This window comes from Rhinopithecus roxellana, chromosome 8 (assembly GCF_007565055.1).
Source record: "Rhinopithecus roxellana isolate Shanxi Qingling chromosome 8, ASM756505v1, whole genome shotgun sequence".
In the NCBI taxonomy this organism is placed as follows: domain Eukaryota; kingdom Metazoa; phylum Chordata; class Mammalia; order Primates; family Cercopithecidae; genus Rhinopithecus; species Rhinopithecus roxellana.
The window spans coordinates 3987502-4009160 of record NC_044556.1 but is presented as its reverse complement, the minus strand read 5'-3'; the positions used below and the strand labels follow the sequence as shown (position 1 = coordinate 4009160).

Sequence of the window (21659 nt, the reverse complement as noted above, 5' to 3'; positions counted from 1 at the left end):
CGCCGGAAAGAGGGGTACGACTACCCTTCGCGAATGCGTGTTACGTCACTATGCGATCGGGTTGTGCTCAGCTTTTGGTCTCCTGGCACCTTGACGCGTCAGGTTGCTGTCCCCCTGCATCGGATGCGCTGTACAGTGCGCTGGCTCCGTGAACTGTAGGGACAACACCGGGATACCCCCGAGGCCGGAAAATGGTGAGTGTGCAGGGCCGGCCTAGTTGGAACCGGACGTGGTCGCGGGACCCGGGCCTCCCCACAGTCACCTCCGGCCGCAGTGTGGGGCTGGGCTGGCAGCTGGGACGCCAAGAGTCCGGTCCCGTCCCTGCGCGGCGACTGCGGTCCCAGCCCCGGAGCCCTCTCTGGGCAGCTCCGCGCCCGCAGCCCCAAGTCTTTCCCAGATTGTGCAGGGACCACGGAAGGGTCATGGGGAGAATCCCGCCTTGTGTGTTTGGTTTGAATGGGAGGAGCTGCAGTCTGTAGGGTCTGCAGTCCCTTCTTTATTCCCAAAGGTGGTTTCCCCCTGAGTCTTCCAAAGATGTTGGAAGCAGAGTCTCAAATCCACTACCCTGTCCCCCTAGCTCCTCCCACGGCGGGCCATTAATCCCTAGATTTCCAGATCCCTCCCCGTGTTCCCAAACGCCTACTTCTCCTCTCCAGTGGAAAACATCGTCACCAACTCATTGTCCTGTGTGGTGCATTTCAAACACACGCAGTATTTTAATAATCTTTTTTCCAATTGATGCCTCTTTTAAAAGATTTCTTGTTTGTGGATATTTTACATCAGAGAAAAAAAAATCAGAAAAATTATTCACTTGGAACTACTCTGCATAAAATGCTGTGCCCCTCATTCTGGTATCTTTCCAGGGCACAGACATCCTATGGGAACTCCTTTGGGCTGAGGTTCCTTTTTGTAAACTTTCCTGGGTGATCTATGTTTTCAGCACAGTTTCAGATTGGCACTGTCCTGCCTTGGGTTTATGACCTTGAAAAGATTTATTCATTTGAATGTCATTTTTCCAATAAATATAAAATATATGTTATCAGAATAACTTGAGAGATAGTACCAAATATTTCCAAAGAGGCAAAAAGTGAATGAATCTCAGAAAACAAAAAAATCTCAGTGTTACATTTATTAAAAATTCTTTGTTCTTCCCCTGAGCACATGGAATATGTTTCTGAGGTCTGTTCTTTTAGTTTGATGATTTCAGATGGTATTCCAGGACTTAAACTTGCAACACCTAGAAGCATTCCGATATAAGTAATACTTTGGTAAACTATTTCTTGCCATGGAAATAATTGACTGACATTATCATTTTCTTTCTTTCTTTCTTTTTTAACAGATGGGGTCTGGCTGTTGCTCAGGCTGGTCTTGAACTCCTGGGCTCAAGCGATTCTCCAGCCTCAGCATCCCAAAGTGCTAGGATTCCAGGCAGGAGCCACTATGCCCTGCCCGACATTCTCATTTTCTGAAAGCAATAGTGGGTTTTCTTGTTAAATGCCTTAAAATTTTCTTCCTTCCTTCCTTCCTTCCTTCCTTCCTTCCTTCCTTCCTTCCTTCCTTCCTTCCTTTATTTATTTAGAGACAGAGTTTAGCTTTGTCACCAGGCTGGAGTGCAGTGACACGATCTCCGTTCACTGCAACCTCCACCTACCGGGTTCAAGTGATTCTCCTGCCTCAGCCTCCCTAGTAGCTGGGATTACAGGCACGCGCTACCACGCCCAGCTAATTTTTTTTTTTTTTTCCTGTAGAGATGGTGTTTCACTATGTTACCCAGGATGGTCTCGATCTCCTGACCTCGTGATCCACCCGCCTCAGCCTCCCAAAGTGCTGGGATTACAGGCGTGAGCCACCACGCCTGGCCTCTTGCTTCCTTTATACATAAACACTGTGTTTAAGTAATTCTGCTGGATTTTTTTTTTTTTTTAAAGCCCAAGTCTCTGTTGCCCAGGCTGGAGTGCAGTGGCACAATTTTGGCTTACTGCAACCTCTGTACTTGGAAGCTGAGGACCCACAGGCAGATGCTGTTAGGGGAAGAGGGGAGGATGTCAGAGGTTTTAATTGTGGTTTCCTTGGGTATGTTTTTAGACATTACATTTGAGTTTCACATCTGGAATGTAGGTGCACTGAGTGTAATTGGTGCATATTGACAGCGATTCTCCTGCCTCAGCCTCCCTAGTAGCTGGGATTACAGGCACATGCCACCATGCCTGGCTAGTTTTTTTGTATTTTTAGTAGAGACAGGGTTTCACCATGTTGGCCAGTCTGGTCTCAAACTCCTGACCTCAGGTGATCCACCCACCTCGGCCTCCCAAAGTGCTGGGATTACAGGCGTGAGCCATTGTGCCAGGCCCTCTGCTGGATGTTTAAGGAACAATCCTTAAGAATTTAATTAAATTGTCTCATTTAAAATTACTAGTAGTGTTCCAGAGCCTTGCAACTGGGGACCAGAGGCCTGAGATAAGTGTTTCCAAGCTAAGTCCACCCTTGAGCCTGCAAAGAAAGATCACTGAAGGCTCAATTGGTTCTTCCTGGGGAGTCTCCCCTACAGGTCTGCCAGCTACTCATGCCCGCCATGGAAGGATCCCTTTGTACTGAGAGAAACTGCAGAGCACTTGGAAGTTGAGGATCCACAGGCAGATGCTGTTAGAGGAAGAGGGAAGGATGTCTGAGGTTTTAACTGTGGTTTCCTTGGGTGTGTTTTTAGACATTACGTTTGAGTTTCACATCTGTAATGTAGGTGTACTGAGTGTAATTGGTGCATATTGACAGTGTCTGTGAAGGTCAGGACTTATGTTTCTAGAGACAGGGTTAATGAATTGAGGAGCTCCTTTGCATCAGAACCTCAATCTCAATCTGGTTGAGAGTTTCCTCACTTGGGAAAATGGAAACCTGGGGAATCTAATGTTTCTTTGCTGCCATAGGAGAGAAAGAGGTATGGAGCTCCCATAGTTCCTTGCTGATCAGGTGCTCCTATCCTGCATTACCAGGTACTGACACACTTTAGGGGTTACATTTTTCTTTTTTATTTTTTTTTGAGACCGAGTCTCACTCTGTTGCCCAGGCTGGAGTGCAGTGGCACGATTTCAGCTCACTGCAACCTCTGACTCCTGGGTTCAAGCAATTCTCCTGCCTCAGCCTCCCAAGTAGCTGGGATTACAGGCGTGTGCCACCATGCCTGGCCAATTTTTTTGTATTTTTAGTAGAGACAGGGTTTCACCATGTTGACCAGGCTGGTCTCGAACTCCTGACCTCAGGTGATCTGCCTGCCTCGGCCTCCCAAAGTGCTAGGATTACAGGTGTGAACCACCACGCCGGACCAAGGTTACATTTTTCAAGCTGGGAGAGTCTGGGTCCAAGCTGGGGAATATGTTTAATTTTTTTGTTTTTTTTTTTTTGAGACAGAGTTTTGCTCTTGTTGCGCAGGCTGGAATGCAGTGGCACAATCTTGGCTCACCACAACCTCTGCTTCCCGGGTTCAAGCGATTCTTCTGCCTCAGCCTCTGAGTAGCTGGGATTACAGGCATGCGCCACCACACCCAGCTAATTTTGTATTTTTAGTAGAGATGGGGTTTCTCCATGTTGGTCAGGCCGGTCTTGAACTCCCAACCTAGGCAATCTGCCCACCTTGGCCTCCCAAAGTGCTGGGATTACAGGTGTGAGCCACTGCACCTGGCTTTTTTTTTTTTTTTGGATACAGTGTCTCACTCTATTGCCCAAGCTGGTCTGGAACTCCTGGCCTCAAGCCATCCTCCCACCTCAGTCTCCCATGCTTAACTTTTTTTTTTTTGAGACAGGGTCTCACTCCATCGTCCAGGTTGGAGTGCAGTGGCGTGATCATGGCTCACTGCAACCTCCACCTCCTGGGCTCAAGTGATACTCCTGCCTCCTCTGAGTAGCTGGGACTACATGCGTGCACCACCATCCCCATCTAATTTTCATATTTTCTGTAGAGGTGGGGTTTCGCCATAATGCCCAGGCTGGTCTGGAACTCCTGGGCTCAAGCAGTTCTCCCACCCGGGCCTCCCACAATTTCTTGACATCCAAAGATACTTTTGCTGTCTTAAGGTTTTATATTTTCCTGAATGTAATATACTTGGAGTTATTCAGGATATAGCTTTCTCAGATTGGCTTCCTTCACTGAGCCATATACTTTTAAGGTTCTTCTGTGTCTTCATGGCTTGATACCTGATTTCTCTTACCAATGAACAATATTTCATCGTAAGATTGTACCAGCCAGGCACGCTGGCTCATGCCTGTAATGCCAGCACTTTGGGAGGCCCAGGCGGGTGGATCACAAGGTAAGGAGTTTGAGACCAGCCTGGCCAACATGACGAAACCCCGTCTCTACTAAAAATACAAAAATTAGCCTGGCGTGGTGGCACACACATGTAATCTCAACTACTCAGGAGGCTGAGGCAGGAGAATTGCTTGAACCTGTAAAGTGGAGGTTGCAGTGAGCCAGGCACTCCAGCCTGGACAACAAGAGCAAGACTCCGTCTCAAAGAAAAAAAAAAAGATTGTACCACAGATTGTTTATCCATAAACCTGTTGCATGATGTCTTGGTTAAGTCTTTTTTTTTTTTTGAGATGGAGTCTCACTCTGTCACCCAGGCTGGAGTGCAGTGGCACGCTCTCAGCTCACTGCAACCTCCACCTCCCAAGTTCAAGCAATTCTCCTGCCTCAGCCTCCCAAGTAACTGGGATTACAGGCGTGTGCCACCACACCTGGCTAATTTTTTGTATTTTTAGTAGAGATGGGTTTTACTGTGTTAACCAGGATGGTCTCAATCTCCTGACCTCGTGATCCGCCCCCCTCAGCCTCCCAAAGTGCTGGGATTACAGGCATGAGCCACCACGCCCAGTCGGTTAAGTCTTAAATTTGCAGTTATCAAGAAACCTCCCGTAAATATTCATGGGCAGGTTTTTGTGTGAACAGTAGTTTTCAACTCACGTGAGTAAATAGCAAGGAATGTGATTGCATGGTCCACTGGTAAGAGGACGTTTTGTTAGAAACTGTCTATCTTCCAAAGTAGACATACTATTTTCCATTCCCATTGGCAAGGAATGAGGATTCCTGTTGTCTACATCTTTGCTATTCGTTGCCGTTCTTAGCATTTTGAACTTTGTACATTCTAATCAGTGTAAAGTGATATCTCTTCAGTTTTATTTGCAGCTCCCTAATGGCATATAATGTTGAGCATCTCTTCATATGTATATTTGCCATCTGTATATCTTTCATTGGTGAGGTGTGTGTTCAGGTCTTTTGCCCATTTTTCACTGGTTCGTTTGTCTTATTGTTGTTGAGATTTAAGAGTTGGAATTGGAGGCAGGCATGGTGGCACATGCTTGTCATCCTAGCTACTCCAGAGGCTAAAGCGGGAGGATTGCCTGCACCCAGGATTATAAGCCCAGCATGGGCAACATAATGGATCCTGTCTCAAAAAAACAAAAAGGATGCTAGGCATGGAGGCTCATGTGGGGCCACCCAGGCTACTGGGGAGCAGGGCTGAGGAGTGGTGGGGCCGAGGCTGGGGCTGGAGCTGCCATGGGATCGGGAAAATAAATTAGCCCAATGTGGTGGTACACCCCTATAGTCCCAGCTATTTGGGAGGCTGAGGCATGAGAATCCCTTGAGCCTAAGTGATGGAGGTTGCAGTGAGCTGAGATCACACCACCGCACTCCAGCCTGGGAGACAGAGTAAGACTGTCTCGAAAAAGAAAAAAAAAAGAGTTCTTTGGATATTTCAGATACTAGTCCTTAATCAGATAAGTGCTTTTGTGAAGATTTGCAAAAATCTGTCTGTGCCTTTTATTTTTATTCTTTTAACACTTTCTTTCACAGAGTAGGAGTTTTTCTTTTTTCTTTTTTTTTTTTTGGAGACAGAGTCTCGCTCTGTCACCCAGGCTGGAGTACAGTGGCGCGATCTCGGTCCACTGCACACTCCGCCTCCCGAGTTCACACCATTCTCCTGCCTCAGACTACAGAGTAGCCAGGACTACAGGCACCCACCACAACGCCCGGCTAATTTTTCTGTAATTTAGTAGAGATGGGGTTTCACCGTGTTAGCCAGGATGGTCTTGATCTCCTGACCTCATGATCCGCCCACCTCGGCCTCCCAAAGTGCTGGGATTATAGGCATGAGCCACTGCACCCGACCAGGAGCTTTTCATTGTAATGAAGTGAAACTTATTTTTTCCTTTCATAGATTGTGCTTTTAGTGGTTTATCTAAAAACTCATCGCCAAAGCCAAGTGGATAGTTTTGCATGTTACATTTACATCTATGATTGATTTGGGCTTAATTTTTGTGAAAGGTGTAAGATTCGTGTATAAATTTTTTGTGGGTGTGTGAGAGTTTAATAGTATAAATTTCACTTAGGCACTGTTTTTTTTGCATTCCAATTTTGATAAGTTCTATTTTCATTTAATTCAAATTTAATTTTCTTTTTTCTTCTTCTTTTTTTTTTTTTGAGATGGCATCTCGCTGTGTCACTCAGGCTGGGGTGCAGTGGTGCAATCTCAGCTCACTGCATCCTCCTCCACCCGGGTTCAAACCATTCTCCTGCCTCGGCCTCCCAAGTAGCTGGAATTACAGGCATGTGCCACCATGCCTGGCTAATTTTTGTATTTTTAGTAGAGACGGGGTTTCACCATGTTGGCCAGGCTGGTCTCGAACTCCTGACCTTGTGATCCGCCCACTTCGGCCCCCCAAAGTGCTAGGATTACAGGCGTGAGTCACTGCACCCGGCCCAAATTTAATTTTTCTTGAGACTTTTTTGATTCATGTTTAGAACTGTGTTGGGTTTTATTTCCAAATGTTTGATGGTTTTCTAACTATTCTTCTGTTACTGATTTCTAGATTAATACCATGGTGGTCTGAGAGCATGTTTTATATAATTTATATTCTTTGAAAATTGGTAAGGTGTGTTTTTGTACACAACACGGTTTATCATGGTGAATGTTCCACATGAATTTGAGAAGAATGTGTGTTGTTCTGTTGGATGAAGCATTCCATAGATTTTAATTAAACCTAGTTGTTGCCTTTCAACTAAACTATGTCCTCTCTGACTTTCTACCTGCTGGAAGTCTTTTTTTTTTTTTTGAGACAGGGTATACCCTGTCACACAGGCTGGAATGCAGTGGCATGATCTCAGCCTACTGCAACCACCACCTCAGCCTCCTGAATAGCTGGAACTACAGATGTGTGCCACAGGCAGGGCTAAATTCTGCCTTTTTTGTTTGTTTTTTGACACGGAGTTTCGCCCTTGTCGCCCAGGCGGGACTGCAGTGGCGAGATCTCAGCACACTGCAACCTCCACCCCCCAGGTTCAAGTGATTCTCCTGCCTTAGCTTCCCAAGTAGCTGGGATTACAGGTGCACACCACCATGCCCGGCTAATTTTTGTATTTTTAGTAGAGATGGGGTTTCACCGTGTTAGCCAGGATGGTCTTGATCTCCTGACCTTGTGATCCACCCGCCTTGGCCTCCCAAAGTGCTGGATTATAGGCGTGAACCACTGTGCCTGGCCTTTTTTTTTTTTCTTTTTTTTTTTTTTTGAGATGGAGTCTGCTCTGTTGCCAGGCTGGAGTGCAGGGGTGTGATCTCAGCTCACTGCCACCTCCGCCTCCCAGGTTCAAGCAATTCTCCTGCCTCAGCCTCCCGAGTAGCTGGGGCTACAGGCATAAGTCACCATGCCCAGCTAATTTTTGTATTTTTAGTAGCGACCGGGTTTCACCATGTTGATCAGGATGGTCTCAATCTCTTGACCTCGTGATCCATCCACCTAAGTCTCCTAAAGTGCTGGGGATTACAGGTTAAAGCCACCACGCCCAGCCACCTCTCAGTATATTTTTCACGTGTTAGTATCTGAAGCTGCAAGCTACCCATTCCAAGGTTGTGGTGTTTAGTCTTTTTCATGGTTTTGTTTTTGTTTGCTTTGTGGAAAATAATGCTCCTACTATTTTTGTTTCAGTCTCCAAGTGCAAACGTACAATAAATTCTCTGGTGGCTGGATAAAAATTACTGGATCTTGGTCAAGTTTAAATTTACAAACTTAAAAAAAGTGGTGGACTGTATCAATTGATCCTTCATTTGCACATAATTGTTCTCTGTAGTCATCAACACTAATGTTATCTTAATCGATTAGTTTTGTCTTCCTATTCAGTTTGAAGTGGGAACTATTTGACATTTCCTAATTATCAAGGATATGATACTTTTTTTTTCTGTTTTCTTTTTTCTTTTTATTTTTTAGTAAAATGCTATACATGAAATCTTTAGTTATTTTTGGCTGGAGTGCAGTGGTATAGTTTTGGCTCACTGCACCCTTGACTTAGCGGGCTCAAGCAATCCTCCCACCTCAGCCTCCCAAGTAGCTGAGACCACAGGTATGCACCACCATGCCTGGCCAAGTTTTGTATATTTTGTAGAGACAGTGTTTCACCATGTTGCCCAGGCTGGTCTCAAACTCCTGGGCTCTGCCCACCTCAGCCTCCCAAAGTGCTGGGATTATAGACAGGAGCTATCACGCCTGGCCAAAATATTTATTTTCTATTATATGTAAATGTAAATAAACCTTACAGAGAGCACCCAGGCATGCAGATGAACTTGTCAAGAAGGGAGAGTTGCCTGGAGCCAAATTTCTTCCTGCTCAGACCCTAGTCCTGATGACTTAAGAAACCCCCTTCTAACTGTGTGGATCTTTTCATGTATGGTGCACATGAGTGCATGGAAATGAGAGAACCTGGGACAACAGCCCCTAGAGTGTCTGTCTGGGAATCACTTTCTCCTGAAACTGGAGAAAGGAGATTTTATGTTCTCGTTTTTTTTTTTTTTGAGACGGAGTCTAGCTCTGTCACACAGGCTGGAGTGCAGTGGCACAATCTGGGCTCACTGCAAGCTCCGCCTCCCGGTTACATGCCATTCTCCTGCCTCAGCCTCCCAAGTAGCTGGGACTACAGGCATCCGCCACCACGCCCGGCTAATTTTGTGTGTGTGTGTTTTTTAGTAGAGACGGGGTTTCACCGTATAAGCCAGGATGGTCTCGATCTCCTGACCTTGTGATCTGCCCGCCTCAGCCTCCCAAAGTGCTGGGATTACAGGCATGAGCCACCGTACCGAGCCCTTTTTTTTTTTTGAGATGGAGTCTCGCTCTGTTGCCCAGGCTGGACTGCAGTGGTGCAGTCTCAGCTCACTGCAACCTCTGCCTCCCAGGTGCAAGTGATTCTCCTGCCTCTACCTCCCAAGTAGCTGGGATTACATGCATGCACCACCATGCCCAACTAATTTTTGTATTTTTAGTAGAGACGGGGTTTCACCATGTTGATCAGGGTGGTCTCGAACTCCTGACCTCAGGTGATCCACCCGCCTCGGCCTCCCAAAGTGCTGGGATTACAGGCATGAGCCATCCCAACCCAGATTTTATGTTCCTTTGGAGGTATGAAATTACCTGTTAATTTTATATAATCATGGGCAAATTCACCATCAGACCATTGTGGATGTCAGTGAAGTCCCTTGAAAATTGATACTGTCAGCCGGGCGCAGTGGCTCAAGCCTGTAATCCCAGCATTTTGGGAGGCCGAGATGGGCGGATCACGAGGTCAGGAGATCGAGACCATCCTGGCTAACCTGGTGAAACCCCGTGTCTACTAAAAAATACAAAAAACTAGCCGGGCGAGGTGGCGGGCACCTGTAGTCCCAGCTACTCAGGAGGCTGAGGCAGGAGAATGGCGTGAACCTGGGAGGCGGAGCTTGCAGTGAGCTGAGATCCAGCCATTGCACTCCAGCCTGGGCGGCAGAGCCAGACTCCGTCTCAAAAAAAAAAAAAGAAAATTGATACTGTCAATCTATTCTTCAAAGTCAGCAAAGCCCAGATGACATGATTACGGATCTTCCAGAAAGTGATCTTCTGACATTTTATCTCCGTGTGTATATGTATTTGTGCTACAAATTGGTTGGAAGCAGTTCTGAGGCTCATGGGTATAAGGATTTTGTGAAGGTCTCAGTTGTGAGGGCCCCTTCCTTGTGCCTAAGCTCTGTGTTCCCAGTAACTTCCTAGCCTCATGAAGTGGGACAGAAAGTAAAAGGAAAAACTGAGTCTATGATAAATATTACGCACACAGCCGGGCGCGGTGGCTCGCCTATAATGCCACCACATGGTGACATGTATATATCGGAAACAAGTTGAAATTAATATATCTCTAAAAGAGTATTTCCATTCAGTCAGCAGAATCTGAGTTCTAATGGCCTCAAATACTTCAGGACGATATGGGCAGCTAGACCTTGTTACAAGTTGGATTTCCACAAGCCTCCTGGCCTCTCATGTATAACAAAGGGGATAGAAGATTCTCAATGTGTATTTACTTATTAAAACCTCCACCTCATTTAATCCCACATCTTCAGGAACGCTGAATGATTTGGGTAATAAGAAATTACGCTGTGGGCTGGGTGTGGTTATTCATACCTGAAATCACAACACTTTGGGAGGCCGAGGCAGGAGGATCACTTGAGGCCGAGAGTTCAAGATCAACCCGGACAACATAACAAAACCCCATTTCTAACAAAAAAAAAAAAAAAAAAATTAAAAATTAGCTGGGTGTGGTGTTGCACATCTGTAGTCCTAACTACTCGTGAAGCTGAGGCAGAAGGATGTCTTGGGGGCCCAGGGATCTGAGGCTACAGTGAGTTATGATTGCTGCACTTGAGCCTGGGTGACAGAGCAAGACTCTGTCTCTTAGAAAACAACAAACACACAAGAAATAAGAATTTATCTCATAAAGTATTGAAGAGATTTATCTCATAAAGTATTGCCTGTAATCCCAGCAATTTGAGAGACCAAGACTGGTGAATCGCTTAAGCTGAGGAGTTTGAGACCAGCCTGGGTAACATGGCAAAACCCCATCTCTACAAAAAATACACACAAAATACTTAGCCAGGTGTAGTGGTGTGTTCCTGTAGTCCCAGTTACTCAGGAGGCTGAGGTTGGAGGATTGCTTGAGCCTGAGAGGTCTAGGCTCCAATGAGCTGTGATTGTACCACTGTACTCCAGCCTAGGTAGCAGAGCAAGACCATGTGTGTCTCAAAAAGGAAGGAAGAAAAAATTGATCTTAAAGTTTGTCTCATTTGTGTAGGATTTCTTTCATTTTTCCAAGTTGAACTAGATACTACCATTAGAGAGCTTATAGTGACCACAGTAAAGATGTAGCCGTAAGTTTATATGTTCAATATGCTGTTAAATTTCTAACAATCGAGTCATACACTAAATGTCTGGAGACCACAAAATCATGTGTGAATTTCCTATGAATTGAGTATACCTCTCATCCTTATCAATCTCACCTATTCTCCTCTACTTATATTGGATGTTTCAGGACTCAGTGGCTTTTGAGGATGTGTCTGTGAGCTTCAGCCAGGAGGAGTGGGCTCTGCTGGCTCCTTCACAGAAGAAACTCTACAGAGATGTGATGCAGGAAACATTCAAGAACCTGGCATCTATAGGTAAGGGTGACATCATTTTTTCTTTCTTTTTTTTGTTTTTTTGAGACAGAGTTTCACTCTTGTTGCCCAGGCTGGAGAGCAATGGCGCTATCTCAGCTCACCACAACCTCCATCTCCCAGCTTCAGGCAATTCTCCTGCCTCAGCCTCCCAAGTAGCTGGGATTACAGGCATGTGCCACCACGCCTGGCTAATTTTTCTATTTTTAGTAGAGACGGGATTTCACCATGTTGGTCAGGCTGGTCTTGAACTCCTGACTGCAAGTAATCTGCCCGCCTCAGCCTCCCAAAGTGCTGGGATTACAGGCGTGAGCCACTGTGCCTGGCCTTTTTTTTTTTTTTTTGAGATCAAGTCTCGTCCTGTTCCTCAGGGTGGAGTACAGTGGCGGGATCTTGGCTCACTGCAGCCTCTGCTTCCCGGGTTCAGGCGATTCTCCTGCCTCAGCCTCTCGAGTACCTGGGATTACAGGTGCCTACCACCATGCCCAGCTAATTTTTGTATTTTTAGTAGAGACAGGGTTTCACCGTGTTGGCCAGGCTGGTCTTGAACTGCTGACCTCAAGTGATCCTCCCACCTCAGCCTCCCAAAGTGTGGGGATTACAGTCATGAGCCACCGCACCCCAGTGACATCATTTTTTCTTTTTTTTTCTTTTTTCCGAGACAGAGTCTTGCTCTGTCGCCCAGGCTGGAGTGCAGTGGCATGGTCTTGGCTCACTGCAAGCTCCACTTCCCAGGTTCATGCCATTCTCCTGCCTCAGCCTCCCAAGTAGCTGGGACTACAGGCGCCCGCCACCACGCCCGACTAATTTTTTGTATTTTTAGTAGAGACGGGGTTTCACTGTGTTAGCCAGGATGGTCTCAATCTCCTGACCTCGTGATCCGCCCGCCTCGGCCTCCCAAAGTGCTGGGATTACAGGCGTGAGCCACTGCGCCTGGCCGACATCATTTTTTCATATAGTCAATTAGAGAACTAGCATTTCTTGCTCATAATCACTGTTCCGAGATTTGGAATCTAAAAAGGGAATACTTCTGTAAATAAACAAAGCATGGTTACAGCTCATTGTGAACCTATAATAATATTTGTATCATTTTTAATACTTTATCATGATTATTCTTGATCTACATTTTAGGGGAAAAATGGGAAGACCAGAATGTTGAAGATCAACACAAAAACCAGGGGAGAAATCTAAGGTGAGTTGTACTCACAAGAAATAGCAGTGTTCCTTGAAAGAATCTTAAAAATATTATGGCCAGGCGCCGTGGCTCACGCCTGTAATCTCAGCACTTTGGGAGGCTGCAGTGAGTAGATCACGAGGTCAGGAGTTCAAGACCAGCCTGGTCAACATGGTGAAACCCTGTCTCTACTAAAAATACAAAAAAGTTAGCCAGTTGTGGTGGTGGGCGCCTATAATCCCAGCTACTTGGGAGGCTGAGGCAGAGAATTACCTGAACCCAGGAGGTAGAGGTTGCAGTGAGCCGAGATCATGCCACTGCACTCCAGCCTGCGCAACAGAGTGAGACTCCATCTCAAGGAAAAAAAAAAGTTGTGACACTTTTAAAGCAAGAAACAAGTGCAGCTCCAAATTTATTTATTTATTTGTTTATTTATTTTTTTTTTTTAATTTTTTTCTCGAGATGAGGTTTTGCTCTGTCACTCAGGCTGGAGTGCAGTGGCATGATCTTTGCTCACTGCAACCTCCGCCTCCCAGGATCAAGTGATTTTCCTGCCTCAGCCTCCTGAGTAGCTGGGATTACAAGCACGTGCCACCACACTCGGCTAATTTTTGTTTTTTTGTTTTGTTTTGTTTTGTTTGAGACAGAGTCTTGCTGTCTCCCAGGCTGGAGTGCAGTGGCGCAATTTCGGCTCACTGCAAGCTCTGCCTCCCAGGTTCACGCCATTCTCCTGCCTCAGCCTCCCAAGTAGCTGGGACTACAGGCACCCGCCACCATGCCTGGCTAATTTTTTGTATTTTTAGTAGAGATGGGATTTCACCATGTTAGCCAGGATGGTCTCAATCTCCTGACCTCATGATCCGCCCACCTCGGCCTCCCAAAGTGCTGGGATTACAGGCGTGAGCCACTGTGCCCGGCCTAATTTTTGTATTTTTAGTAGAGACAGGTTTTCGCCATGTTGGCCAGGCTGGTCTCAAACTCCTGACCTCAGATGATCTATCCACCTCAGCCTTCCAAAGTGCTGGGATTACAGGCCTGAGCCACTGGGCCCCAAATTTATTTATTATCAGAAAATGTTTACCAAAAATGTTTTCGCAAGTGACACAGATGTCCACTGGTTGAAAAATATTATACTTGGGCCGGGCACTGTGCCTCACGCTTATAATCCCAGCACTTTGGGAAGGTAAGGTGGGCGGATCAGCAGAGGTGAGGAGATCAAGACCAGCCTGGCGAACATAGTGAAAACCTGTCTCTACTAGAAATACAAAAACTAGCCAGGCTTGGTGGTGCACACCTGTAATCCCAGCTACTCAAGAGGCTGAGGCAGGAGAATCACTTGAATCTGGGAGGCAGAGGTTACAGTGAGCCCAGATCACACCACGCACTCCAGCCTGGGCAAGAGAGAGACTCCATCCTCCATCTCAAAAAAAAAAAAAAAAAGAAGAAAGAAAGAAAGAAAAATATTGTACTTGGGAACAATTTTTTTTGTTTGTTTGTTTTGTGAGACAGTCTCTCACTCTGTCACCCAGGCTGGAGTGCAGTAGTATGATCTTGGCTCACTACTCCACCCCCTGGGTTCAAGCAGTTCTTCTGCCTCAGCCTCCCGAGTAGCTGGGATTATAGGCACATACCACCACACCGGGTGATTTTTGTATTTTTTAGTAGAGATGGGGTTTCACCGTGTTGGCCAGGCTGGTCTCAAACTTCTGACCCCAAGTGATCCACCCACCTCAGCCTCCCAAAGTGCTGGGATTACAGGCGTGAGCCACCATGCCCAGCCTTGGAAACAGTATTTTAAAGCCTCACATATAACTTCAGGAAGCCAAGGTGAGCAGATCATTTGAACTCAGGAGTTTGAAACCAGCCTGGGCGACAAGACGAGACCCTATCTCTACAAGAAATAGAAAATTCAGTCAGTCATGGGGGTGCACGCCTGTAGTTCCAGCTACATGGGAGGCTGAGGTGGGAGGATTGATTGAGCCTGGGAGTTCAAGGCTGCAGTAAGCCATGATTGCATTACTGTACTCCAGTCTGGGCAACAGAGTGAGACTCTGTCTCAAAACGAAACAAAAAAAAAACCCCATACATCAGTATTATTGTTCTGATAATAGCTATCAGTGACACAGGCCCTCTTGCTGAACATTGAGTATATTCATTTTTAAACAAGTCAGACAGGGCAGAAAACTATTTCCCTGAAAATGATAAAAATTTAGTTCTGCTGCCAGGTGCAGTGGCTCACGCCTGTAATCCCAGCACTTTGGGAGGTCAAGGCGGGCAGATCACTTGAGGTCAGGAGTTCAAGACCAGCCTGACCAACATGGCAAAACTCTATCTCTACTAAAAATACAAAATTAGCAGGGTGTGATGGCGCATGCCTGTAATCCCAGCTACTTGGGAGGCCGAGGTAGGAGAATCGCTTAAAGCTGGGAGGTGGAGGTTGCAGTGAGCTGAGATCGTGCTATTGCACTCCAGCCTGGGGAACAAGAGCGAAACTCCATCTCAAAAAAAAAAAAAAAAGAAATTTAGTTCTGCTACCTGATGATAAATATAAAATCATTAATACACAACCAGTATTACTGTGCTTCTAATTTTTTACAGAAGCCATATGGGAGAGAGACTCTGTGAAGGTAAAGAAGGTAGTCAACGTGCAGAAACCTTCAGTCCCAATCTCAGTGTGAGGAAGAACACTGCTGGAGTAAAACCATATGAATGTACTGTCTGTGGAAAAGTCTTCATGCGTCGTTCATCCCTTACTAGACACATGAGGTCTCACACTGGATATGAGCTATTTGAGAAGCCATATAAATGTAAGGAATGTGGGAAAGCCTTTAGTTATCTCAAATCCTTTCAAAGACATGAAAGGAGTCACACTGGAGAAAAACCCTATAAATGTAAACAATGTGGAAAAACCTTCATATATCACCAACCCTTTCAAACACATGAGCGGACGCACATTGGAGAAAAACCCTATGAATGTAAGCAATGTGGAAAAGCTCTTAGTTGTCCCAGTTCACTTCGAATTCATGAAAGGATTCACACTGGAGAAAAGCCCTATGAATGTAAAAAATGTGGGAAAGCCTTCAGTTGTCCCAGTTCTATTCGAATACACGAAAGAACTCACACTGGAGAGAAACCCTACGCATGTAAGGAATGTGGGAAAGCCTTCATTTCCCACACAAGTGTTCTAACACACATGATAACACACAACGGCGATAGACCTTATAAATGCAAGGAATGTGGGAAGGCATTCATTTTTCCCAGTTTTTTACGAGTACACGAAAGAATTCACACTGGAGAGAAACCCTATAAATGTAAACAATGTGGTAAAGCCTTCAGATGTTCCACCTCCATTCAAATTCATGAAAGAACTCATACTGGAGAGAAGCCCTATAAATGTAAAGAATGTGGGAAGTCTTTCAGTGCACGCCCAGCCTTTCGAGTACACCTGAGAGTGCACACTGGAGAGAAACCCTATAAGTGTAAAGAATGTGGGAAAGCCTTCAGTCGGACCAGTTACTTTCGAATACATGAAAGGACTCACACTGGAGAAAAACCCTACGAATGTAAAAAATGTGGGAAAACCTTCAATTATCCTCTAGATTTGCAAATCCATGAGAGAAATCACACTGGAGAAAAACCCTATGAGTGTAAGGAATGTGCAAAAGCCTTCATTTCTCTCGAGAACTTTCGAAGACACATGATTACCCACACTGGAGACGGACCTTATAAATGCAGGGACTGTGGGAAGGCCTTCATTTTTCCTAGTGCATTACGAACACATGAGCGGACTCACACTGGAGAGAAACCCTATGAATGTAAACAATGTGGAAAAGCCTTTAGTTGTTCTAGTTACATTCAGATACATGAAAGAACTCACACTGGGGAGAAACCTTATGAATGTAAGGAATGCGGGAAGGCCTTTATTTATCCCACAAGCTTTCAAGGACACATGAGAATGCATACTGGAGAGAAACCCTATAAATGTAAAGAATGTGGGAAGGCCTTTAGTCTTCACAGTTCCTTTCAAAGACATGAAAGAATTCACAGTTGTGAGAAACCTGTTGAATGTAAGCAATGTGGAAAAGCCTTCAGTTTGCCCACATCCTTACAAAAGCATATGAGAATGCACACTCGATAGAAACTCTATAAATGGGAGAAATAGGGGAAAGTTTTCAATTCTAACAGATACTTTCAAAGTTGTGAAAATTCCCAGTGAAGAGAGAAATCCTACCAGTGTAATATAGAAAGCGAGATGCAAGATAATTCATGTATAGTCAGGTACCATGTAATCATGTTTCAGTGAGCAATGGACCATATACAGGTTGGTGGCCCCATAAGATTATATAATACCTAAAACATTTCTATCAACTGCAATTTAGTAGCGGTAGAAACACCATAGTGCAGCACATTATTTAAGTGTTCATGGTGCTGGTGTAAACCTATTGCATTTTCAGTTGCATAAAAGTACAACACAGCTGGGCATGTTGGCTCACACCTGTAATCCCAACACTGGGAGACTAAGGCGGTAGGATTGCTTGATGCCAGGAGTTTGTGACTGCGCTGGTCAACATAGTGAGACCCCGTCTCTACAAAAACTAAAAACATTTTCTAAGTGTGGAAGCACACCCTGTAGTCCCATCTACTTGGGAGGCTGAGGCAGGAGGACTGCTTGAGCACGGGAGTTCAAGGCTACAGTGAACCAAGATCAAGCAATGGCAGCCCAGCATGGGTGACAGAGTGATACTCTGTATCAAAGATTAAAAAAAGTAAATTGGCTGGGCACAGTGGCTCATACCTGTAATCCCAGCACTTTGGGAAGCTGAGGTGGGAGGATCAGTTGAGGTCAGGAGTTCAAGACCGGCCTGGTCAACATGATGAAACCCTGTCTCCATTAGAAATACAAAAATTAGCTGGGTGTGGTGGTGCACCTGTAGTCCCAACAACTTGAGAGGCTGAGACAGGAGAATCGCTTGAACCTGGGAGGTGGAGGTTGCAGTGAGCCAAGATCTGCCACTATAGTCCAGCCTGGGTGACAAAGCGAGAGACTGTCTCAAAAAAAAAAAAAAAAAAAAAAAAAAAAAAAAAAAAAAAATTACAGCACATATAATTATGTGCAATATATACTTGATAATAAATGGCTACATTACTGGTTTATATATCTACAATACTGTTTTAAAATGTATTCGTATTTATTTTTTTAACAGTAAGACAGTCTCAGGCAGGTCCTTCAGGAGATATTCCAGAAAAAAGGCACTGTTACGATAGGCGATGATGGCTCCATGTGCAGGACTGCCCCTGAACGTATTCCAGCGGGACAAAACGTGAAGGCGGAAGACAATATTGATGATCCTCACCCCGGGTAGTCCTACACTAATGTGTGTTTGTGTCTTAGTCTTTAACAAAAATAATATTAAAAGTAAAAAAGAATTAATAGAAAAAGCTTATAGAATATGGACATAAAATATTTTTGTACAGCTGTACAATGTGTTTTAAGCTAAATTATTACGTCAAAGGTTTTAAAAATAAGTTTATAAAGAAAATAATGTACAGTAAGTTAAGGTTTATTTATTATTGAGGAAAAAATGTTTTTATGAATGTAGTGTAGTCTATGTACAGTGTTTATAAATTCTCCATTACTGTACAGTAACATCCCAGGCCTTCCCATTCACTCACCACTCGCTGACTCATCCAGGGCAACTTCTAGTCCTGCAAGCTGTGTTCATGGCAAGCGTCCTATGCAGGTGCATCTTTTTTTATCTTTTATACTGCATGTTTACTGTGTGTATTTTCTATGTTTAGACTCATAAATACTTAACATTTTGTTACAATTTTCTGCAGTGTTCAGTACAATAATACGCTGTATGGTTTATAGCCCAGTAGCAATAGACTGTACCATATAGTCTAGATGTGTTGTAGCTATACCATCTAGATTTGTGTAAGTTCACTTTGTGATGTTTGTACTATAAGGAAATCACCTAACAACACGTTTCTCAGAACATATACCCATGATTAAGCAACTTCTGACTGTATAATGCTCCAGAAAATTCACACCATGATATAAATTCATCACACATGATATAAAAGTTAAGGCTGGGCACGGTGGCTTATGCCTGTAATCCCAGCACTTTGGGAGACCAAGGCAGGCAGATCACCTGAGGTCAGGAGTTTGAGACCAGCCTGGCCAAGATGGTGAAACCCCATCTCTACTGAAAATACAAAAATTAGCTGGGTGTGGTGGCGGGTGCCTGTAATTCCAGCTACTTGGGAGGCTGAGGCAGGAGAATCATTTGAACCTGGGAGGCGGAGACTACAGTAAGCTGAGATTGTGCCACTACACTCCAGCCTTGGCAACAGAGCAAGACTCCATCCCACACACCAAAAACTTAAAAAAATTTTTTTTATCACTGGCTTATTCTTCAAGTACATCTCTGGACATCAATTATAACATTATTTTTCCAAGAAATCCTGGAAGTGAGATAATTCTGTAAGTACTCTTTAAGCAGTAGTCAAAAGTTTAAAAGGTTGTATTTTCTCATTAAATCAGTTAGTAAAACTTTTCTCTTTTGATGTCTTGATTCATGAGTAAATTGAAGTTTTTTGTTTTTGTTTTGTTTTTTTTTTTTTTTTTGAGACGGAGTCTTGCTCTGTCACCCAGGCTGGAGTGCAGTGGTGCGATCTCGGCTCACTGCAAGCTCCACCTCCCGGGTTCACACAATTATCCTGCCTCAGCCTCCGGTAGCTGGGACTACAGGTGCCCACCACCATGCCCGGCTTTCTTTGTATTTTTAGTAGAGACGGGGTTTCACCGTGTTAGCCAGGATGGTCTCGATCTGCTGACCTTGTGATCTGCCCGCCTCGTCCTCCCAAAGTGCTGGGACTACAGGCTTGAGCCACCGTGCGCAGCCTGAAGTGTATTTTTTTTTCTTTTAAAGACCAGTGTTAGTAGAAGTGTATTTTTAATATACAATTAATTTTAATTTGTATATGGTTTTTCAGTTCTCTGAATAAAGAGATTGTTGAATACTGACACATTGGTAACTGTAGTACTTTTCCTACTGGCCTCATGTGGAAGGTGGTGTGTATATTACCCATTATGTATTTATTTCACCTTTCTTTTGCGAGAAACTACTTTTTTTTTTTTTTTTTTTTTTTTGAGAAGGAGTCTCGCTCTGTCACCCAGGCTGGAGTGCAGTGGCCAGATCTCAGCTCACTGCAAACTCCGCCTCCCGGGTTTACGCCATTCTCCTGCCTCAGCCTCCCGAGTAGCTGAGACTACAGGCGCCCGCCACCTCGCCCGGCTAGTTTTTTGTATTTTTTTAGTAGAGACGGGGTTTCACCGTGTTAGCCGGGATGGTCTCGATCTCCTGACCTCGTGATCCGCCCGTCTCGGCCTCCCAAAGTGCTGGGATTACAGGCTTGAGCCACCGCGCCCGGCCGAGAAACTACTTTTTAAATTTCTTGGCCAGACACGGTGGCTCACTCCTTTGTAATCCCAGCACTTTGGAAAACCAAGGCAAGCAGATCACTTGAGGTCCAGAGTTCAAGACCAGCCTGGCCAACATGGTGAAACCCCATTCTCTACTAAAAATAACCAAAGTTAGCCGGGCATGTTGGAGGGTGCCTGTAATCTCAGCTACTCGGGAGGCTGAGGCAGAATTGCTTGAACCTGGAAGGCAGAGGTTGCAGTGAGCCGAGATCACGCCACTGGCCTCCAGCCTGGACAACAGAATGAGACTACATATCAAAAAAAATAAAACATAATAAATTTCTTGCCGGACGCAGTGGCTTATGCCTGTAATCCCAGCACTTTGGGAGGCCGAGGTGGGTGGATCACGAGGTCAGGAGATTGAGACCATCCTGGCTAACACAGTGGAAACCCCATCTCAACTAAAAATACAGAAAAACTTAGCCAGGAGTGGTGGCGGGAGCCTGTAGTCCCAGCTACTCCGGAGGCTGAGGCAGGAGAATGGCGTGAACCCGGAGGCGGAGCTTGCAGTGAGCCGAGATCGCGCCACTGCACTCCAGTCTCGGCGACAGAGCGAGACTCTGTCTCCAAAAAAAAAAAAAAAAAAAAAAAGAACGAAAATTTATCCAGTGATGATGTGAACAAGCCGGCACCAGATGGGAAAGCGGCCGAGCCCAGGTTGCCCTACTCCATTCACCTGCGACGGCACCAGTAGGTCCCCAGGGGCAGAGGGGAACTTCATACACCAGTCATCTTCCACGATTCTCAAAGACCGCGGACCCCCATCCCACAGTAACCATCTTAGGAGAGTCCGTTATGCAGCACCGCGTGTGGCGACCGAGAAGACCTTGCCATCTCCCTCGGTCTCCTGGAACACTGTTGGGCTCTCCGGCCGATCTTGTCCCTCACATGTGACAACCAAGCTCAGGGGACGATATCAGAGTGATCACCAAGTGGGGCCCGACCACGGGTGCGACTGCACCGGACCTGGACCTTCCCCTACCCCACCAGATACCATCTAATCAAGGTCTCACTCCGACCTGTATCTCGGCCCAAAGCAGTCAAAGAGGGTAGCCTGCTGGGCCCGGGCCACCCTCCACGGATTCCCTGAATGGCTAGGGCTGATTCTCAACCTCTACAGGCAGGCTTAGAAAAATTTGGGAGAGTCAGGCTGGGTGCAGTGGCTCATGCCTGTAATCCCAGCACTTTGGGAGGCTGAGGCAGGCAGATCGCCTGAGGTTGGGAGTTCGAGACCAGGCTGACCAACATGGAGAAACCCCATCTATACTACAAATACAAAATTAGCCAGGCATGGTGGCACATGCCTGTAATCCCAGCTACTAGGAGGCTGAGGTAGGAGAATGGCTTGAAAGGCAGACGTTGCGGTGAGCTGAGATCATGCCATTGCACTCCAGCCTGGGCAATAGGAGCAAAACTCCGTCTTAAAAAAAAAAAAAAAAAAAAAAAAATTGGGAGAGGCTGGGCATGGCAGCTCAAGCAAGTCATCCCAACACTTTGGGAGGCTGAGGTGGGA

At 45.5% G+C, this 21659-nt stretch overlaps 1 protein-coding gene across 1 annotated transcript; it reads left to right on the top strand.

Moving 5' to 3' along the window:
* The first annotated feature begins 29 nt into the window (after positions 1-29).
* Positions 30-17373, top strand: ZNF791 (zinc finger protein 791). The gene is made up of 4 exons (XM_010361660.2): positions 30-194; positions 11363-11489; positions 12618-12678; positions 15259-17373. Exons 1-4 carry the CDS (start codon positions 192-194, stop codon positions 16796-16798), a joined length of 1731 nt encoding a protein of 576 aa, XP_010359962.1. The 5' UTR covers positions 30-191; the 3' UTR covers positions 16799-17373.
* Positions 17374-21659: the final 4286 nt, after the last annotated feature.

Coding starts and splice junctions, on each gene's coding strand:
- ZNF791 (XM_010361660.2), top strand. Junction 11,490..12,617: donor CAAGAACCTGGCATCTATAG/GTAAGGGTGACA, acceptor TCTACATTTTAG/GGGAAAAATGGGAAGACCAG. Junction 12,679..15,258: donor AACCAGGGGAGAAATCTAAG/GTGAGTTGTACT, acceptor AATTTTTTACAG/AAGCCATATGGGAGAGAGAC.